This window comes from Pelecanus crispus, chromosome 13, assembly GCF_030463565.1.
Source record: "Pelecanus crispus isolate bPelCri1 chromosome 13, bPelCri1.pri, whole genome shotgun sequence".
Taxonomy (NCBI): domain Eukaryota; kingdom Metazoa; phylum Chordata; class Aves; order Pelecaniformes; family Pelecanidae; genus Pelecanus; species Pelecanus crispus.
In genome coordinates this window covers 3,487,246-3,508,113 of record NC_134655.1, presented here as the reverse complement: position 1 = coordinate 3,508,113, position 20,868 = coordinate 3,487,246, and the positions used below count along the sequence as shown (strand labels likewise).

The following is a 20,868-nucleotide window of genomic DNA, read 5'->3' as shown; positions in this document are numbered from 1 at the left end:
TGACAAAGTTTTCTATACAGAATTATCTTGAATTTTTAGCTGCTGAAACTAGAAGAGGTGAAAGCTGGGAAAAATCACACAAATGCCAGAAACAGAACCTGTCAGATTTAACTACAGCCTTTAGACTTTATTAAATTTCTAAATGGCTGAGTCCTGCATTATAGCTCACTTTATTTATGGCAGCAGAAAGATGAACTACTAATTACATTAAATGGAAAAAAGGTACCTGTCCCTAAAAGTCCGCAAAGACCTATGAAAAAGAGCAAAAGACGGCATGAAAGGAAAAAGCTGTATCATCCCACCCTTGGGCTTACAGAAGGGCTGGAGAATGGGTTACAGGAGACCAGGTCCAATAAGGAAGAACAAGGTTTTATTACATTCATTGGCAAACAGATACATTTGAAAGTACAACTAGACAGATGAGGCTTAATCACTGAGGGACAAACTGCACATCTGTAATAAATACCTGTCACAGACAGCTACACGATACTCTAAATAGGCTGTAATTCATGTTGCTCAAGACTTTAACAAGCCTTGCTTGGTCAGCAGACTGTGGAAATTGCTCCAAGGAACTTTATTTCTATACAAGCTGGATTTAAAAAAAAAAAAAAAAAAAAAAAAAGAAAAGAAGTACACACTGCAAACATTCTACTTCACTTCTAACAAGGGTTTTATAATACTTGACACAAATTCTTAGCAAATCCTTTTACTTGTTCGTGTCCTTTCACTACCTCTTCAAGTCAGATTTTTGGAGAGCATGAAATGTTCCCCTGGAAGAATCATAGCAAGTATTAGGAACAGAATACGATTTATGAACGCTTGTCATGTGAGCGTACTAAGGCCAACTGGGGCTCCTCATTCTTGGGCTTAGTCTCAAGATACAAGGCAGAACAATGTAGAATGCACTATACAAGTGAAAATAAGAAGAATAAACCAGTAAATGACACGTAATGCTAGCTTTTACTTTCTTGGTTCACCACCTGGGAAGGAAAAAAACTTCAGGTCTTTTCTCTACAACAAAATACACTATAATTATTAATTTCTAGTCTAATTGTGTTTGTGCTCACACAGTGCATCGCAATACACACAACTAAGTTCCACATTACCAAACAGAAACAATTCTTGGTCTACTTACATCCACAATTACAATTCAACAAGTATTTAAGCACAGAAACGCAGTCTTTGGTGATGGAATAAAAGATTTTAAGGAACTTCACACTAAAAATAATTGTGTGCCATTTCCAGAATGTGGATACAAGGGAGGCAATAGTTAAGCTGGGTTTGCTCTTACTCATTTTAATGAGATTTTACCCCAAAGCATCGTAAACAACTATTTGCCCTCTTCCAGAATATCTATGCTGGTTTTTTTAATGAAAACATCGGAAAAATGTACTTGTGCACAGAGCACTGCCATCACAATGCAAAAAGCTAAGTAAAGGTGTTTCAGAGGCGCAAGTGAAGCAGCTCCGATTTGAGGAAAAGGACCTTGGAGAAGAGGCTCAGCGACTTGCGCAGTCAAATTACAGAATCATGGAATCGTTTAGGTTGGAAAAGACCTTGAAGATCATCCAGTCCAACCATTAACCTACACTACCAAGTCCACACTAAACCAATCAAGGGTAGACTGGACTAAACCATGTCCCAAAGTGCCACATCTGCCCGTTTTTTGAACGCTTCCAGGGATGGGGACTCCCCCACCTCTCTGGGCAGCCTGTTCCAATGCTTGACCACCCTTTCCGAGAAGAAATTTTTCCTAATATCCAACCTAAACCTCCCCTGGCGCAGCTTGAGCCCATTTCCTCTCGTCCCATCGCTAACTACGTGGGAGAAGAGACCAGCACCCCCTCCCTGCCCCCTCCTGTCAGGGAGTTGCAGAGAGCGAAGGTCTCCCCTCAGCCTCCTCTTCTCCAGGCTAAAATTCATTGTAAGTCTTCCTCCGAAGATGGCCAACGGTAGCGGAGGGACTTTTTCAAGCGCAGGGGCGAGCGCACACGCGCCGCACCCCAAGAAGCGAGGAGATGTCGGCCGCCGATGCCCACGGCCCGGAGCAGCCCGCCACGCCGCCCGCCGGCCCCGTTCAGCCACTCACCGCGCCGGGCCCGGCTGCACCCCACGGGCACCGCCGGCGCCCTGGGGCCACCCCTGCCACCGCTGCTCGCTCGGCACCGGGGAAACAAGCGGAAGGCAGGCGGCGGCGGAGCAGGAAATGCCTCTGGATTCAGAGCCCTGCTCTGGCCCCAGAGCCCTGGCTAGCTCGCCGTCCCTGAAACGCCGAGTCACTCCCGTACTGCCCCGCCGCCCGGCTCGCCTGAGACCCGGGGCGGGGGGCTCGCCGCGCTTCCTCGCCCCCCCGAAGCGGCAGACCCCCGCGGCGGGCGGCCCGCAGGCGCTGCAGACCCCCGCGGCCAAGCCCGAGCCGCCGGTTTCGGGCTCGGACCCCGCCGCGGGTGGCTGAGGACCGCCCGCTCCCGCGCCGCGCCTCAGGCAGGGCCTGGCGGGACCCCCCCGCCCCCGCGCCTCAGGGACACGTAGCGCGGCCCGGCCCCGCCGCGGGAAGCACCGGGCGAGCCCTCCCCGCTCCCCGCAGCCACCACCGGGCCGCGCCGCCGCTCCCGCCAGCCCGCGGCGCCGTGACAATGGCGCCGGGCAGCGACAGCCCCGCGGGGACGGCGTGCCGGCTCCGCCCGCCCCGCGGCCCCCCCGGGAGCCTCTCCCCGGGAGCCTCTCCCCGCAGGGCCGGCGGCGCAGCCCCGCCGGCGCCCAGGGCCGCACTCACCGGAGGCTCCGGGCGGCGCAGGCGGCTCTGCCCGGCCCGCGGCCGCGCCTGGCGCTGCGCCCCCGCCCCGCCGCGCCGCGTGACCGCCGGCGGCCGCCGCCTCCTCCCGCCCGCCGACGTGACACGGGCGGGGCCGCCCGCCGAGCCCGCCCCGCTTGGCTGCGGGGGCAGAGCGGTGCCGGGCAGCGCCTGCACCGAGCCGAGGGCTTTTCGGCTTCGTGCCCGGCCAGCGAGAAGCTGGGAGCGGGCACAGCCGGGACGGCTGGCCCCAACCGGCCGCGGTGTTCCCGTACCCTGCGGCGTCACGCTCGGTACATAAACCGCGGGGAGCTGGCCCGGGGGTAGCGATCGCTGCTCGGGGACCGGCTGGGCATCAGCTCCCCGCCGGGTGAGCGAGGCACCGTGCCGCACTGGCGTTCGGTACCGAGGTGCTGGAGCGGGTCCGGAGAAGGGCAGCGGAGCTGGGGAGGGGTCTGGAGCTCAGGGCTGGTGGGGAGCGGCCGGCGGTGTTCGGCCTGGGGAAGAGGAGGCTGAGGGGAGACCTGATCGCTCTCTGCAGCTCCTGACAGGAGGGGGTAGTGAGGTGGGGGTTGGTCTCTTCTCCCAAGTACATAACAATAGGACAAGAGGACATGGGCTCAGGCTGCACCAGGGGAGGTTTAGGTTGGATATTAGGAAAAATTTCTTCTCGGAAAGGGTGGTCAAGCATTGGAACAGGCTGCCCAGAGAGGTGGGGGAGTCCCCATCCCTGGAAGTGTTCAAAAAACGGGCAGAGGTGGCACTTTGGGACATGGTTTAGTGGGCATGGGGGTGTTGGGTGGATGGTTGGACTGATGATCTTAGAGGTCCTTTCCAATCTTAATGATTTCTAGTTTTTACTTTCATTATAAATAATCCAGCCACCAAGCCAGGAAACATGAAATTGCTACTGTACCCTTAATTGCTTTAGTGGTGGACTTGGTAGTGTAGGTTAATGGTTGGACTGGATGATCTTAAAGGTCTTTTCCAACCTAAATGATTCTATGGTTCTATGATTCTCATCATCATCATTATTACTACTACTACTTTACTTTATTTCAATTATTAAACTGTCTCTATCTGAACCCGCAAGTTCTCTCACTTTTACCCTTCTGATTCTCTCCTCCGTCCCACTGGGGCACGGGGAGCGAGCGAGCGGCTGCGTGGGGCTTAGCTGCCAGCTGGGGTTAAACCACGACACACGCATTTTCACCTTCAGCCCAGGAAAAGCAGCAGTAGGGAAGAAACTCATAACTACAATCTCTGAGGAGAGTAAAGGCAGCCATTTCGTACATCTCTGCTGCATCAAAAAGCAGGGTATTTGTGTTTTTCAGGGATTCAAACTGATCCAGACATTTACAGAGTCTGCATCTACAGCAATCTATTTCCTAACAAGTTCTGATTACACAAGAACTCATTAGAAAAGTTATGTTTCTCTTGGTGAACGGCAGTGCTGGGATACTGCCTGCTGGAGCGTCTCTGACTCAAAAACTATTTAAGTTCTTCACAACTCTCAAAGGCCTCAGAGAGAAGCAGCTTATTCGCAGCGTGATGCAAGACATAAAAACACTTCTGTGGAAGAAAACAGGATCTCAACAGAAAACACAAGCATTGTTGTCAGACGTGCAGCCAAAGACAGAGGTAAAGCGATGTGAACTCTGCAGCGGGAATGCATGTGAGGTTCATTTAAGCACACACATCTGGCTAAATGGAAAACTATACGGTGTTTTGGGTTTGCCCGTTATCCAGGACTGACCTTCACAGGCACAACTGCGACTACCTAAAATATGACTTAATTATTTTGACTTTTTACACTGTTTCTTATACTTCAGCAGACACTGAGCATAGAGGAAACCTCGAAGAGCCAGAGAGGTTTCTAGGTATGTTTATTAGACCAGGAATGCCACTGTACAAGTGGTAATCAGGGAACAAATGCCATTACATGATCACTCTTTCAGTGAAAGTTTGGACCAGTTCATTACAAGCAAAGGCTGTTACTCCCTCCACTCTTTTGGAGTGACTCTGCCCACAGGTGACAAGCCCCACTCAATTCCAGCTTGTGTAAACACCTGTAGGAAGATAAAAATCAAGATTATTAACTCTGAAATCAAAGAAACCTTCTGATATTTCTATTCTTTTCAGTTTAGACTTCTTGTATTAGAACATGACATCTCATTAATCTTTTAAGAAAGCAAGTGCAATATATTTATATTGAATAATACTTAAATACTTCAGTTTTCCATTTCAAAATATCTAGCTTTAGAACAAAGAATCTGGAATGTAAAAACCTCATCACCATACTGTTATTTTCATCTATAAATTCTTCTGCTGAAACCTCTACCTGTACAGCTTAGAAATCCCCAGTAAAACAGCGAACAGTTGCATTTCTACTACATTTCAAAACCAAGCAACAGACTGACTCAGAAATTTGTGTAACAACTCAAAATATGAACACAACTTTCACCTCTATCACATTACTATTCAGTTACATAAAAAGTGCCTAAATTCTGACCACCTAAATTATTTCAAACAAGTAAGCCCTTGTGAAACTTAATAGTTTGCAAGTTTACAGCTATAGTCACAACAGAGTGGTAAAAAAAAGGACGACTTACATATCCCCAGACAGCAGTAAAAACTACGGCTCCACCAAGGAGTACCAGGTTTCCATATTTATCATGGAAGTCAGGCTCATATTTGCGATGAGCTTGTCTTACCGCAGTACGCTGAATGCTACGAGCTAATGCATGTTAAAGAGAATTAGGAGTACAGAAATCAACTGAAATACACATTCAAACCATTCACAATCCTCATCTCCCACCCACAGAGAGGCAAGTGTAAGCATTAAAAGACTTTAAGAAAAGCTGAAAAAAATTAATCTTTTGGACTTAGAGCTTTGGAATGATTCCAAACCACAGGATATCCAGAAAGCCTTGCATTTTGTTTCAGCTCTCCCAATCTCCCTCTAGAAAGTTATTCCTGAAGTCTAATTCCAGTAAGAAAATCCTCTAAGTTACCTTCTTTCTTAACATGTTTCCCCTGGGCCCTCAGTGTGGAAGTTCAAGTACACTTTTACGTATTACTACTTCTCTAATAAAATACTTTGTTTGGTACTTAAAAGTTTCAGATTTCTATACGTAAATATCTATCTTGCCAGTATGTGTACCCAATATAAGCATTTTCAGGATGAAGCTCATGATCAAATTAAGAAGCTGAAGACAGTGGGTACGGGTAACACCTTTCTGATTCCTTCAAGATTTTTGAAGGAAGGGGAGGGAGGTGAAGAAGGAAGCGGAAATAACCGTGGGCCTTCGCATGAGGTAAATCATAGAGAACAAAATACAGGAGGATATCTTCAGATGACAGAATGTACGATGTATATTATAAATGTTCACTATAAAAGGTACACTTGTTAAGGAGAAGACAGCATGAAGAATCAAACCACCAGCTTCAAAACACAGAGACTGTTTAGTAGTTGCGTGCAAAGCAGCTGATGAGACACTGATCTCTGCATAAAGATAGACATTACAAAATTTAATCTTTTAGTTTCAGGTCAATGGTTCACATTTACCCAAACATGACTAGAAAAGATGATGGCAATACCCAGAATGCTACTACATCCCTACCACGCTCTGTGAGGCTGCACAAATTGTTTTGTTTTGGTTTTTTTTTTTTCAGTAAAGAAAAGCTTGAACATCTACCAGAAGAAACACTGCTAAGCACGTTTACTTTAGATGCGTGCACCTCGGGCTAAGCACATCATGAATCTGGACCAGATTTGAGAGGACTGGGTTAAGCACTGGGGAGTCTATCAGTGAAGAGGCAACTTTACCCTTCAGTTTAAGGGCTGGTCATTGACTACACTTTGCCACCTCAGGTTACAAAACCTGGATATGCCTTTAGTTACTATCAAAGAGGAAAAGCCCCGAGGAAGGGAACCCAAGGTCAGCTCAAGTAAAAGCAACTAGGAAGTAAAAGACGCAGAAAAAAAGAAAGAAAAAAAGGCAGCAAGAGGAAGGAGGAGGAGGCAGCCGCCCGCAGCCCCTCAGCTGCCCTCACAACCCTTCCCGGGGGCGAAGCGAGCCCAGGGGCTGTTCAGGGACAGTCCCCACAGGGCAGGCAAGAAACCGGGGGGAGAGCCCCTGACAAAACCGCCCGCTCCCGCGGAACACCCCCAGCACCCCTCGACTCCAGAAAGCCTCCTCCTTGCTTACCAGTGAGGTTCAGAGCAGCCCTAGCCACCGGGAACATGGTGACAAGCGGAGCACGGCCCTACCGCCGGCGGGACGCGGCTACCCTTGGCGAGCGGTGAAAAACAAAATGGTCGCGCCGGAAGTGGCCGCTGCGGCGCGCTAGCGAGCGGGGCCCTGTGGGTAACGCCGCCGCGCAATGGCGGAGGGCAGGGAGCGCCTCGCTGGGCCGCAGCCAGAGCGGGGAAAGCTCCGTGGCCGGCAGAGAGACGCGCACAGGAGCTCCTCTCCGGCGTGCGGGCTGGAAGCGCTCCCCGCGGAGGGCGGGGGAAGGCGGGCGCGGCCGTGAGGGAAGCGGTAAGAGGCTGGCGGCGGGAGTTGTTGCCGCAGTGTCAGGATGGCCGAGTGGTCTAAGGCGCCAGACTCAAGGCGTTCCGCGCCTTCCCGCGGCGGGTTGGGTGTTCTGGTCTCCGTATGGAGGCGTGGGTTCGAATCCCACTTCTGACACCACTTTTTTTTCCCCCCTTTCTTTGTGCCCGACTTTAAATTCATAAAAGGGCCGAAGAGCTAAAGCCAGAGATTTTAGGGCAAATAGAGAATGCAGCGACGCCCGCGCCGCCGGGTATAACTTATATAGCGTAGACGTCCTCAGAGAAAGAAAGAAAAACCGAAGCACACGCAAAACCACGTTTCTCCGCGGCGATTACGCTTGAGAGCCCGTCACCCGTTACACGCCAGCTAACCATTTCCCCAGCGCGTTTAACGATTTTAACCACCCTTTTAACAGGCGAGCCAGCAATACACGTGCGCGTATAAAACGAAGCAAGCGTAGGCCTTTGGGGAGCTACCGATGTAAGTTCCTTGGAGTCTTACTCTACGCCCCTTTTTTGCTTTCCTGGGTCTTTACTGTCGTGAGGCCTGGCCTCCCGCCGCGGTGCCGCCCCCCGGGACCCCGAGCGCACCGGGGCTGTGTTTGCCATGCTTAAAGAGCCGCAGGCGCTGAGAAAAGCCTGGGTGTACCCTCAAGGTGAGGGGCTGCTGCGGCAGGGCAGCCGCGGCACCTCCCGAAGGCGGGCGGCGAGGAGACCACGGGCACCGCCGCCATCCCCGGGGGTCCCGGCCCGCCTCAGCCCGGCAGTGCCCGCCCTCCCTCCGGGCTCCACCAATCGAGCGGCTCCAGCTTGCCTCGCTCCTATGGGCTAGCGGCAGCCCGGGCTGGAGACCGGTTCAACGAATCGGAGGCCGGCGGCGAGTCGCCGCCGCCAATAGGAAGTGCGAGGGCGGGGCCGCGCCGCCAGTGGGTCGGCGCCCGCCAATAGGCGCGAGGCGGCGGAGTGGGGCGGCGATGGCGGCGGTGCCGGTACCGGTGCTGGCGCTGCTGGCGCTGCTGCTGCTGGCCCGGGGCGGGCCGGGCGCCGCGGGGCAGAAGCGGAAGGAGGTGAGGCGGCACCGGGAGCCCCGCCGGGCCGCGGCCGCTGCTCTGCCCGGGGCGGGCCGGCTTCCCGCGGTCGCCGGCCTGTGCGGAGGTCGTAGAGCGCCGGGGAGGCTGAGGGCTGAGGCGGGGCCCGCAGGCCGCGCACCGGGCGGCTTGGCCCGGGCCTGGGGCGCCCGCCGGCCCCCGCAGCCTGAGGCTCGGCCGGCCTCGGCGGCACCGGCCGGGCTCTGAGAGGAAGCCCGCGGGCACGCCTGGGGGCCGAGCGGAGCCGTTGTCTTTTTAGAATCCCGCGATTCTAATTTTCCCTCTTATTTTCGAGTGTGTTTGATTCCTGCTTCTTCCGTTCCCGTGAAAAGCGTGTTGCCTTCCTGCCGCGTGAGATTTGGAGGGGGAGGGCGGGTGGGCCGGCTGGCTTTGGCTGTAATCGCCAAGATGTCGCAGCTGTCCGCACGCTTGGCTCCTAGGCTTTGGAAAGATCCCTCTCTATATGCTTGTGTCGCTTGTAAGTCAAGGAAAGGTAGTTTGTACTTGCTCTAAAGTATTTACCTGGCGAAGGGTGCTCGTAAGGAGTAGAGAAGTAGTTTATGATAAATGTAACATTTTGGGGTTTGTCACTTAATACTTCTTTGTATAATGTTACAGCATTGGTTGGCTCATTTTTAAAGCAGAGCTTAGTGCTGAGCACTCCTGAGTTCTCTAAATATGTATTTAATCAAGTTTTTTCCAGCAATGCTAAAAACGAGACGTTGAGCTCACTTCCAGCATGCTTCCATCTCTAGCGTTGATTCCACTTCCACCACATTTTGAAATCTGAAACAGAATGTGATGCTTAGTATTGAACAAATACCGAGGAGTGATTTGGGGCAGTTTGTACATCTAAAAGAAATCTTACCATTAGCAACATGAAAAAGTACTTAACCAGCAAGTGCTTGAAGTAAATGAATAATATTAACGTGACTGTCTAAAGGGTCTGTGAAAACCTTTGAGGACCTTGATGAAGTATCACATCTTGTGGTCGGTGTTCTTACGAAATACAGTGCAGCTGTTTGTTACCTCAAATCTAAAAATCTTCAAGATGGTACTGTGAGATTGGGGGAGAAAAAAAACCCCAAGTGTTTCTCTGACTTTATTTTCAGATGGTGTTATCGGAAAAAGTGAACCAGCTAATGGAGTGGGCTAGTAAAAGATCGGTTATTCGAATGAATGGAGACAAATTTCGACGCCTTGTGAAGGCACCACCCAGAAATTACTCGGTGATTGTGATGTTCACTGCTCTTCAGCCTCACAGACAGTGTGTTGTGTGCAAGTACGGGCTTAATTTAGTCCTAAATTAGAACTTGACAGTCATTATATACTTTGTAGGAAATTAGATTTAAGAATAGGGTAAAACTTTTGCGTACATGGGAGGAATACAGTAGGGCACATGATAGTTGCATTATCTTTGAAATTAAGTGTGTGGGAATATTTGTAACATGTATTTGAGAAAACAATGTAGTCCTTAATTATTTGTCTTCCTCCTACAATAATCCCTGCTTTGTAGAAACAATATTCACGCTGACAGGCTTCTGGAGAAAGATGGTGTTAAAACTCAACTTTCCTGGCATAAGCTGCTGAAGAAATTTTTGTAGAATTACTGCTGGCCATGCAGTCTAAAAGTTGTTGTTAATTAATATATTGATTGGCACTTATTTACAATTATAATATGCTGGATCCTTAATCATATTATGGCTTTCATGTGTTAATCTGGAGGTGGCAGAGGTCTGTAAAGATGATTTTTGTACCTAGTTAGTTGAAATTAATTGGCTTCCTGTCGTCTGACACGGAAAAGAGAGCATACCTATACTTCTTTTGGTGCTCTGTGGACTAGCAAATTAAGAGCTGCTGGGTTCCATTTCAAATTTCAGTTAGAAATTACCACTGCTTATGTTCATGGACTCAACAAAACTTGCCCTTGCATTTAAAGAAATAGCGGTGCCAAATGCTTCACTTGATTGCTAGATGAGTGTCTGGCCTTAAACTTTTTCTTTAATACTAGAAAATTAATGTAGGGGTGTGTGGGATGCACCCATTAATGGGGTGGGGTGGGGTGGGTGGCTGCAGCTCCCTCAGCTGTGTTGTAACTCGTGTTCCGGACAGCCGTATGATACAGCATTTCACTTCGTGTGTTTTACAGGCAAGCTGATGAGGAATACCAGATTCTGGCAAACTCCTGGCGATATTCCAGCGCATTTACCAATAAGATTTTTTTTGCTATGGTAGATTTTGATGAAGGCTCAGATGTATTTCAGATGGTAATGTCTTTCTTTTTCTCTTCTAATATTATTTTTAACTCGGGTTTTGGAGACTGGGTCAAGAAGGTGAAGATGTGTACAAAATCTAGTGTTACAACGATTAAAGAAGTAATCGAAAAGTTAAAAGCTGCCGCTTTCAGAAGTGAGGTAAAGAGCACAGGGCAGTAGCATGTTGGCAGTAACGTTAACAGAACTGACAAATCTGGAACAGGCACAAGGAGTGCCTGGCTGCTCTGACTGTTTCTTCCAAGTTTGTCTCCTATAATAACTTACAGTGTAATTTTAAATGGAATTCATCTATGATACACAAAGAGGAAAGATAGAAAGCACTGATATCGTTAGGAACAGCTATTACAATTTTTAGATTACTAGGGGATGATAGATTAGGCTTTCAGTATTGGTTAACTTATTTCTTTTCAAGTACCCGGCCATTTTGCTCTTCTACTAACATTATGTTACCAGATTTTTTATTTTTAAATGTATGAGAACATTCCATGTATGCTTGCAATTGTAGATCAAATTAATAGTTCATTATAGTTTTGCAAATCTTAACTCTTTTTTTAAGAAATACTCATCTCTTTTTAAAAGCTACACAATTTAGGTACATAAAAAAATAATATTTTATTAAATGGAAGTTTTTTGACTGGAGGAGTGGAAAGGGATGTCTTTTCTTATTCTTGTTAAATTTTCCCATAGCGTTACATCAAATATTCATTCATCAAGCTACGGCCTTTATAGATTATTGTATATATTCCAATTTTGCAGATTTCTCTCCCAAAAGTAGTATTTATAGAAGAAACAGGTTCAAAAAAACTGAAATGCTGTGGGGAAAAACAGTGTTAGGAGAAGATAGAACTGCATTTTATTAAACAACTACTTTTATTTACCTATTACAATCTCCTCTTAACCGGTCTGAATCTTTTGAATCGGTAGTTATAGATATGAGTACTAACAAAGAAATGTCAGTCACTTTAGAAAGCATGCTCACTGTGGTTTTTAAAAAAAAAAAAAAAAAGCCTACTCAGAAGTAACAATTTTTTTCTAAGACATCCAGAACAGCTGTGGGCAGAGCTGACAAAATTGTGTTTCTCAGTACTAAAAGGAGAAAACAGCATGGAACACAAAAGGGAAATTGCAGGAGTATATTGATTACTTTTTATGAAATAGAGAAATGCAAGCTACTGTGTGCTGTCTTTACTTTTAAGTCATTGTCAGTGAAATCTGTTTATTGCATAGTTACTTTTTTCTGATTGATTCAGTGACGATGGTGCAAGATACAAATGGAATAGAATTGTGTGTTACTAAGTAGACCTTTCATGGTGCTGTTATCTTCTATGAATTTTCTAAATACAGCTAAACATGAATTCTGCTCCAACCTTCATTAACTTCCCTGCTAAAGGGAAGCCTAAACGGGGTGACACATACGAACTTCAGGTGCGCGGCTTTGCAGCTGAACAGCTTGCTCGCTGGGTGGCTGACAGAACTGATGTCAATGTAAGTATTTACAGACTTTCCCCATCACCACCTCTGCAGCGCGCTCTTACTATATAATTCCAGCTGTGAAATATGTCATTTGTGTTTTGTGGCTAACGATCTGCTCTCAGATACTCCAAATAGTTCTTGTCTACAAAATCTAGTTTGGGCACATGACTACATCTTTAAGTTTTCTTACATTCTGTGTTCTAATGTTTTGCATAATTCTGTTTTTAATAAGATGGTAAAACTCATCTCCTTCCTTCTCCCTCTTCTGTTGCTGTGGAAAAAAACCCAGTCTTTAAATTATTAGCTAGGGTAAAGGTGTATAAAAGTGAAGTTACAGTAGCGGGGGGGAAAAGCAATACTTACTTCCCTAGTCAGATTTATTATACAGAGTTGTTTTGTGTGTTGGTATTTTTTTCTGCTCAATATATTGTGGGTTTTGTTAGCAGGAGTGCGGGTACAATGTATAATCCCATTGAGGGAAAATAATTTAAATATCCTCCGTTTAGATTCGTGTGATAAGGCCACCAAACTATGCTGGACCGTTGATGTTAGGATTGCTGCTGGCTGTCATCGGAGGCCTCGTATATTTGCGTGGAAGCAATCTGGATTTTCTGTATAACAAAACTGGCTGGGCATTTGCTGCTTTGGTGAGTAACTATAACTCTTGTCTGCCTGTTGTCTTGAGTTTTGTAGCAATTCAGGTCTTCAAAAGCGTGTGTATTTTAGAGATGCTTAAACCAGGTAGACGAAAATGAGGTGCATTTAGTTTTACTTCTTGGTAGTCTGATAATACTATTTGATCTTGGCCTTTTCAGCTCAGCTGATGCTTGATTAATGCCTTTTGTACAAATAAGAGGTGGGACAATGCCTAGCCTAAGATTGTATTCCAAACCAGTACATTTTGGTATGAAATGAAAAGAAATGGGGTAAAAAATAATAATAATGAAATTCCTTATTAAATAGTGTTACTTCTTTCCTTTTCAGTGTTTTGTGTTAGCAATGACATCAGGCCAGATGTGGAACCACATTAGAGGTCCACCCTATGCTCATAAGAATCCCCATACAGGACAAGTGGTAAGTCTTTTCTTCGTTTTGTTTCCTGCACTTCTGTTGTATTTCTACAGAATAAAGGTGATACTAAAAGAAGCAAGTCAGAGTGCAAATCCTATTCTTGGCTTCTTTTTGTGAGTCAGTGAGGCTAACCTCTCCTGCAGTGAGCAAGGCAAATTAGAGAGCTGTTGCTTAGTTCAGAGAGGATCTGTCTTCTCTTAAAATATGCCTGTGAAAGAGGGGTTTTGTTTAGTTTGGAACAGAAGGCGTGTTAGAGCTCCAGTCAAGATTTAGATTTTCTTCCAATTAGCTTTATCCTTTTCTTGGCTCAAATAGAAGAAGAAATTGTTTGCAAACTCGTATTTTACTACTAAGAAATCACAAAATACTGATCTTAATCCAAACCAAAGTGCTCTGTTGTGTAATTGCTGTGTGGTAACTTCAGCCATTACCTAGAATTCCAGTTTGATAGGAAAGTCAGTCCTACAGGCTTTTGTTCAATGATTCATTAATTCTGTAAGAATTAGTTCTGTGATGTTCTCAGAGTAAGGACAAACGTTGCTTAGGAGTTTTTTAGGTGTATTGCTTTCTGTGCTCAGTAATAAGCTTTTAAGAGATAGGACAAGAAGTGCAATTCTTAATCAGATGAGAAATATTAAGATTAATGATGTACTATTTAGCAGCATGTTCAGTTTTTTCTTAGAGACTGCTCAAAGTGCTTACCGTGCAATAAAGCATTAGACAGCAGTGATATGGATGGTACTCTGCTGTAAACGGGACATACTGGTTCAAAAGCGTTACCTCTGAGTTTATTTTTGTTGTAGTAATACCCAGAGAGTTCAAGGTCTTTTTGTGTGCAGAAACTTTGATTATTCCAGTACTCACAGAAAGCTGAGAAGATACTGAAATAATGCTCTAGGGTAAAGAGGACAGCATACAGGGTAACAAAAACTATTTGATAACAAGTTACTTGGATGGGGGGTTCCCCTTGCTTTTTAAATTACCTAATCTCTTCCATCTCTCTGACCTCCTATGCCTCTTTTAACCATTCCTATTTGTTTTCACGTTTTCTTTTCAGCATTTATTTACGTGTGACATTTGCCTTCCTGTTTCTTGTACATACCTTGTACCTCTAGCAGTGAAGAGATATGATAGTTCTAAATTGCTAACAGCAAAATAAAGGTGTTTATGTTGAGTCTGACATGCTAAACAGACCTATTGCTGAGCCTGGCAATTTCATGTTTAACCTGGTCTTTTCAGCTCATACACCCATCTAATGACTTCCATATAAAAACTTCTTTCTTTGAGATTCTTGAGGTAAAGCAGTGTCTAGTGACCTTAGACTTATGAAATCTCTTTCCTGGAGAAAAATCAATTTTAACATCACTTGAAATATACTGCTCTGCACATAATATAGAATGAGACGCTGTAAAAGTACTCGGAATATATCGAGAGCGTTGCATCTCTTCAAGTGCTTACACATCACACATTGGCTTCTCTCACTTATTTCACTCAGAAGGGAATTAATTTGGTGAAATGTCCTTTCATACCCAGTTAGGTGGGTCAAGCCCTCTGTATTCTTCTGTAAAAAATGGATCTGCTTATCAAGCTTTTTTTTTGCTATTTAGATATAACATCACAAGCATAGTGTTTTAGAGCTTCCTGTAAGGGATTAAAAAATTATATTCTTTCACAAATTTCAAATTTTCTGTTGACCCAGTTGTTTAGTAAACTATTATTGTAAATAAAACTGAGCCAACTTACTAAGTGGAAGTTCTCATATTTTAAATGTTTGATAGGAAAGTCAGTCCTACAGGCTTTTGTTCAATGATTCATTAATTCTTGAAAACACTGCCTTTTATTTCTTCTGTTTACATCATTCCTAAACCTTTCTGAGACTGAAGAATAAAGCTTCAATGGTATTGGTAGTGATGTTCCTTTTCCTGGTATGCCATGAAAAAGATTTCAAATGCTTGGTTCTGGAGCCAAGCGAGTAGGGTTCACACAGATTGAAGAGCCTGTCCCTAAACTGAGGAGCAACGTACGTAACCTAAGAATCTAAGTCAGGGAATGGATCAGACTTGGATCACAGTGGGTGCAGGGGGGCATAATTATGGTGTTTTGCCCTGCTGAACAGGGGATCTGGAGTATAAAGGTTGTAGCTGCACTTGTGCTTATTATAATTTGAATGGTACTTTGGGCTGATTGCGCATGGTAATAGAAGAAGGATTTTTGATGCTGACACAGCTCCTCCAAAAACCAACAGTCAATAGATGAAATTGTTTGTGCTCCAACTTCTGTCTCCTGAGACAGTGCAAAACCCAGTTCCAAGCTCTGTAGCTGCTGTTAATCATGTCAAAGTTGACTCCAGTCTTTTCTAAATTCAATTTCTCTTTGTCTCTTACAGAACTACATCCATGGAAGCAGCCAAGCCCAATTTGTGGCAGAAACACACATTGTTCTTCTGTTTAGTATCCTTCCTACTGAGAAGCATGTGGTTGGTGACGATTTTCCTGTTAGCTTGTGCTGCTGCCTTTTCTATGAGTACTCTGTCAAGGCTCGTCACTGTCACCTAATGCTGATGCAGAAGCTTGTAGAGCCTTTCTGTGTTGACAGCTATGCTTTTCCTGTGCCAGTGATCTTTAAGTTGCATAGGAAAACGTTTACTGCTTTCTCACCGCCTTCTTCCTTGCTTAATGACTGAACTGAACGCAGCGTTAGAGATGTGGATCTTTGTAGAATCATAAGGTTCTTCAGGATAGGCCCTGTTCCTCTGTGCATGTCTCTTTTCAATCTCACTTACTTAGTTCTTGCTTTGGTGTTGAATTCCTTCCGCTATTACTGATGTTTCTTTTTTTATTTCTTTGCTTACCTTCTTTTAATCTTACACTCGTCCATGCTAATGATTCAGGATTTTTCTATGCCAGTATTAAGCCATTAAGAAAGGCAAATGGAAACTTGCAGGATGAGAGCTTTTGCCTTTCTCATTTGTATAAAAAAATGTTTCTTTGGAGTCATAAGAATACTCTGAAATTCAGTGTTCTTCTGTTCCCACGTGTATGTTTTTGATCCATCATTTGTAAGTTTAGTCATCTCTGACTCAACCTTTTCTTCCTTGTCTCATCACCTGTGCTAGCCTGTGCATTCTTTTATCTTTTATTCAGGATTTTTTATTTTATTTAATACTATTTTTTTTTCAGCTTCATGGTCCCAAATTGCTTACATCTTACAGTACAGAAGTGTACAGAATAGCAGACTTACTACAGGCACATCATTTCAGAACTTCATTCAAAGTACCTGTCCTCTTCACTGCTTGACAGTGATTAACGAGTCTTTTCTGTTGCAACAGCAGTGTTGTTTAACAGAGACACTTCTGCTAATTTCTTTCTTTTCTCCTTTTATCTATTCAAAATCCCAATTTCAGCAAGTGATGCATTGGGGTTTTTGTAATAAAATAATATAAAGTAAGCAATTGATGTTTAAATATGCTGGTGTTAAAAGAACTTTACTTTCTTGCTGTGTATTCGTTATCAAAGATTTTTTTTTTTTAACTTAAAACATCCATTTGGAGGGGGACTTGGGATCTTTTTCTAATTATTACTGTACTTCTGATGCACTCAGTCAAATTCAACCTAGAAACTTTTTGTTGATGTTTATTTGTGTTATTGCTATCCGTCGCATTATGGACCCAATCTACCGGTTGCTGGAGACGTTTAAAATGGTAGAAGCTGGCAAGGTTCCTGTAGGCTGAAGTCGCTTTTCTCTTGTGCGGAAGGTAGAGCGCATCTGAAATGGAAAGATTTCTTAGCTGTCCCACTGCAGTCAATGATAAGTATTTCTCATTTCAGGAGGAGGATTGGGACTGAACATCTGCAGTGAAATGGAATGAAATCTTTGGGAATTCTGTCTTTCGTTCCACTGGATCCACTATTTTGCTAGGATTCATTCTTTGCAAATGTCAGGCCTTTTAAGTTGTCTGTGTTTCCTTAATTTTACAAGCTTTAATTTTTTTTTAATTGAAGAATTAGAAAAGACTGAAATATTGCTACTTGAAAGATACCCTGCTAGATTAAATATTGCATGCATTTTACTCGTTCTACTAGCTGAGTAAAATGCAGAAGTTGAATTCCTTTGGGGATTTTCCAGTGGAGTAGAACAGTAGTAGGAGTGGACTGAGCTTTCTGGGAAGGAATGCTGTTTCATTACAAGCTGAGATAACAAATGCATGTTTTTAATTTTGTGTCAAGACCTACTATACCTTCCAGTTTATATTTTAAACTTTGTATTTATTTTTGTCTTAAAAGTTGCCATTATGAATGCCTTTCAGTCGGGTTCCCCCCCCCCCCCCCCCCTCCCTCCCCCCATAATTGCTGGTTTGGCTGGGAAGTCTTTAATTTTTCCAGTGAGTTTTAATGCCCCAGGTATGGAGTGGGAGCTTAATTTACGAGATTGGGAATGAGCATATTGAGTCTACTGTACTTTGTTGATTTAGCCTTAAACAGCGTTTGTAGATGGTGGTGTTACTTTAGGAATGGTACTCCTCCACGAAGCTGCTACTTCTGACATGGATGTGGGGAAAAGAAAAAGTAAGTACTAATGCTTTTCTCTGTTAGAGAAGGCATATTCAGTAAAGGCTTTTGATCCACTATTTAATAGAAATGCTTTTGCACTGTGGGTTTTTGTACACTTCCCACCTCTAAGCAGAAGTGAATCACTTGGGTTTTTGGCAGCATTTGGAGTTGCTTAGCAAACTGCAAGATAAACTCAAAGCCCTTTTGGGAGAAGGGGCGATATAAAGATGCTTTGCAGCATTTTGCTAGTAAGGGAGAGAAGAAGGGACTTAGTTTCTCTTAAAGCAATGGTATAAAACAGATTTACAGTAGGAATTTGAAAGAAAATCGGTGTTAACCTAGTTCTTCTCAGTGACTCTAATAGAGGTCTCATCTGATCAAATCTGTAAATATTACAGAATGCTTTTGAAAACCCCATCACTGTGGTGGTTTCAGGGACAGCTGTCACATTACCAGAATCTTACCCTGCATCTCTTGCAGTCATGTGTATTGCTGGTATTGGCTTGGTGGTGGTGTTCTTCAGCTGGCTGCTGTCTGTCTTCAGATCTAAATACCATGGCTACCCGTACAGGTACGTTTTTTCTGCTGCTTCAGTCATTGTTTTCCTGTGCATTGCAATACTGCTACAAGTTTTTTTGAAGGAAGTGGGTAAACACAAATGAGGACTTAAAGATTGAGGGTGATACTAGAAGTTTGGGGTTTTTATCTGGACTGTATGCTTACAAACGAATCTGTTCTTGCTGACTGGTATTTCCTTGTCTGGTAATATTAATATAAACCAGAACGGAGAAATAGGCAAAGGGCCTATTTTCTGAAATCTAATTTGGTGGGAAAAACTCTTTTAAAAACGCTCTACTTGCTTCTCAGAGAGTGGCAATATTGGTCAATATAATCACCAGAAATAGTGGTATTTAGTGGATATCACGATTTTTCAGTCTGGCCAAAGGAAGGATTGTGGTACTCTCCTTTTCATGTCATTACATAGTATAAAATATTTCCGTTTTCATAGTAATAGCTCAGACAACTTCTGAGCTCTTCAACAACTTCTGTGTCTCTTCCCCCTCCCCTTTTCTTTTCTTCCATATTTGTACATCTTGATTATTAATCATTATTTGTGAGAACAGGGAAGATGGCTGATGCTTTAAAGCTGCATACATTTTGGGATTGCTTCTGTAAAGAGTCTAGCACTATTGACTGACTGCTTTTTATGTGTGTGTGTGTGTATATATATGATTGGTATAGATCTTGTCTGGTTTCACTGGGTTTTATTTGTTCCTTCAAAATACATACACGTTGAGGGACCAGCTTCTAACCATCTCAGCTTCTGCAAAGAATTTAATTTGTCTGGAAGGCTAATCCCATAGGCAAATATTATCCCCATTCTATGAGAAGTCAGTTCTTATTTAAAAATATCTAAATAATAGAACTTGTTATTTCATAAAGACTTTTCTCAAGACCAGAAGAGAGCTGAACTTACTCCTTGTTTAATAATTGGTCAGCTTTTATTCTAGTCTATGCAATGGTCTTACGTACCTCTGCTAACTTTGTTGTAGTTAAGATGTGGTTGTCTTGGCTTTTGAGTTGCTAGAAGACTCACTTTTAAGTGACTTCTCCTTACTTCTACTTACTTCGTAGCTGCATCAAGCCCAGTTTCTCATTCTGATTTTCTTTGCATATTTGAAAGCTAAGTGGAATGTTGCACACCTTTGTTTCTTAGAAAATTAATAAGAATGTTTGTTATTTTGTTCCTGCAGTTTCCTAATGAGTTAAAGGATTCCAGAATCTGTAACATCAGAAAGGTGGCGACTCTGAAATTGCGTGTAATGGAATGGAAGAGCTAAATATGTATGGTTCGTGCTACCTCTCTTTACACTGAATGAGATAGTTAAACACTGAACCAAAGATGACATGCAGTGCCTTAAATATAACAAGCAATTTGCTCTGAAGGACACAGAGTATTAAGATGCACTCTCTTTTTCATAAGCTTTACATCTTCTTAAACAACTCTACTTCTAGTGAAATTCAGAACTTAATGCTTAGAACTACATTTCCGTAGACTAACTAGAAACAGTACTCTAAGTTCAATTGGATCATCTGTTCCCCTTATGTTTCTTCTTCCCCACAAATATTTATCACTTTATTTCCTGTTTGTGCATAGCAAGTGACCATAGCTTCTCTGTTGTGCCTTTTCATGGTTGAGAAAACATCTTCATGTACCTGGAAGTCTTCTCCTTCAGTCTCTGTGTGCGACCCTTGGACCATACTCTAAATTCCAGTGTGGAGCGTATATATCCTGGAGCTCTATCTCGTTTTTGAGAAGAGTACTTAACTGCTGTATGATGCAAGAGGTTGTTTCACAGATGAAGGGAGAATTTTCAACAGGCAGAACCGAGTTAATTCAATTATTCATTAAAAACTTTCTTTGCCAAATGCTGAAACTGCAACATTTAAGTTGTAAACATTGGCTCGGAGACACAAAACATATTCTTAACTGACGAGTGCTCACACTCTCAAAAATACAAATCCAAGCTACAAAGGTAACTAGTGATCTGTAGCATGAATTAAAGGTTGCTAACTGGTTTTCGACTTACTGCTCAGAGACCTGACAAAGCAACAGGTATCAGATTTTTGATCACTATGTAAGTTCTTGCGTTATCCATTTACTGTCTCCAAGTTTTTATCCTTGGGGAGGACATGGGAGTGGGCAGAGAGATTGAATCCCAGGATAAATATTGTTACCCCAGGAAGGATTTGTTAGCCTTACAATTCAATGCGTGTGCTTTTTGCGCTCTCCTTTTGTTCTCTCATCTCACAAAGATACTTTGCCTTAAGTATTCTTGAGTGGAAGACATTGTGCCTCAGCCCAAACTGTTGTGTAGTTCAGCACCTGTACTACAGGAAATCTTTGCAGCCTGATGCAGTAATAGTTCCTTCCGTAGGCTGTGGTGGCCTTGGAGGTTACTAGTCAGAGGAAAATACGATGAGACTTTTGTCTCCTGCTTCTGCCTCGCCCCTGTCTCAAGGGGTTACAGAATTTGGACGCTTTAGATCGAATCTT

The 20,868-nt window shown here is 44.1% G+C and overlaps 3 protein-coding genes and 1 non-coding gene across 4 annotated transcripts in view; 2 read left to right on the top strand and 2 right to left on the bottom strand.

The window, feature by feature from the left end:
- ATP7A (ATPase copper transporting alpha) overlaps nucleotides 1–2,808 on the bottom strand; it is a 28,695-nt gene extending 25,887 nt beyond the window's left edge. Inside the window, exon 1 of the mRNA XM_075720835.1 lies at nucleotides 2,777–2,808. The gene's annotated coding sequence lies outside the window, so the exon portion shown is untranslated. The remainder of the gene's footprint in view (nucleotides 1–2,776) is intronic.
- A 1,855-nt stretch (nucleotides 2,809–4,663) lies between these two features.
- COX7B (cytochrome c oxidase subunit 7B) lies at nucleotides 4,664–7,112 on the bottom strand. Its single transcript, XM_009479485.2, has 3 exons — nucleotides 7,006–7,112; nucleotides 5,407–5,531; nucleotides 4,664–4,863 (listed from the first exon to the last, which is right to left on the bottom strand). Exons 1-3 carry the CDS (start codon nucleotides 7,040–7,042, stop codon nucleotides 4,789–4,791), a joined length of 237 nt encoding a protein of 78 aa, XP_009477760.1. The 5' UTR covers nucleotides 7,043–7,112; the 3' UTR covers nucleotides 4,664–4,788.
- A 260-nt stretch (nucleotides 7,113–7,372) lies between these two features.
- Nucleotides 7,373–7,488, top strand: TRNAL-CAA (transfer RNA leucine (anticodon CAA)). The gene is made up of 2 exons: nucleotides 7,373–7,410; nucleotides 7,443–7,488. It is a non-coding gene; the product is annotated as a tRNA-Leu (tRNA).
- Nucleotides 7,489–8,326: 838 nt separating this feature from the next.
- Nucleotides 8,327–20,479, top strand: MAGT1 (magnesium transporter 1). Its single transcript, XM_075720376.1, has 10 exons — nucleotides 8,327–8,419; nucleotides 9,553–9,722; nucleotides 10,590–10,707; nucleotides 12,061–12,201; nucleotides 12,696–12,836; nucleotides 13,174–13,263; nucleotides 15,647–15,710; nucleotides 17,751–17,825; nucleotides 18,291–18,381; nucleotides 19,565–20,479. Exons 1-10 carry the CDS (start codon nucleotides 8,327–8,329, stop codon nucleotides 19,578–19,580), a joined length of 999 nt encoding a protein of 332 aa, XP_075576491.1. The 3' UTR covers nucleotides 19,581–20,479.
- The last annotated feature ends 389 nt before the right edge of the window (nucleotides 20,480–20,868 follow it).

Coding starts and splice junctions, on each gene's coding strand:
- COX7B (XM_009479485.2), bottom strand. CDS start 7,042: ATGTTCCCGGTGGCTAGGGCTGCTCTGAACCTCACTG. Junction 5,532..7,005: donor GGCTGCTCTGAACCTCACTG/GTAAGCAAGGAG, acceptor AACATGCATTAG/CTCGTAGCATTCAGCGTACT. Junction 4,864..5,406: donor TTACTGCTGTCTGGGGATAT/GTAAGTCGTCCT, acceptor ATCTTCCTACAG/GTGTTTACACAAGCTGGAAT.
- MAGT1 (XM_075720376.1), top strand. CDS start 8,327: ATGGCGGCGGTGCCGGTACCGGTGCTGGCGCTGCTGGCGCTGCTGCTG. Junction 9,723..10,589: donor AGACAGTGTGTTGTGTGCAA/GTACGGGCTTAA, acceptor TGTGTTTTACAG/GCAAGCTGATGAGGAATACC. Junction 17,826..18,290: donor GGATGTGGGGAAAAGAAAAA/GTAAGTACTAAT, acceptor CATCTCTTGCAG/TCATGTGTATTGCTGGTATT.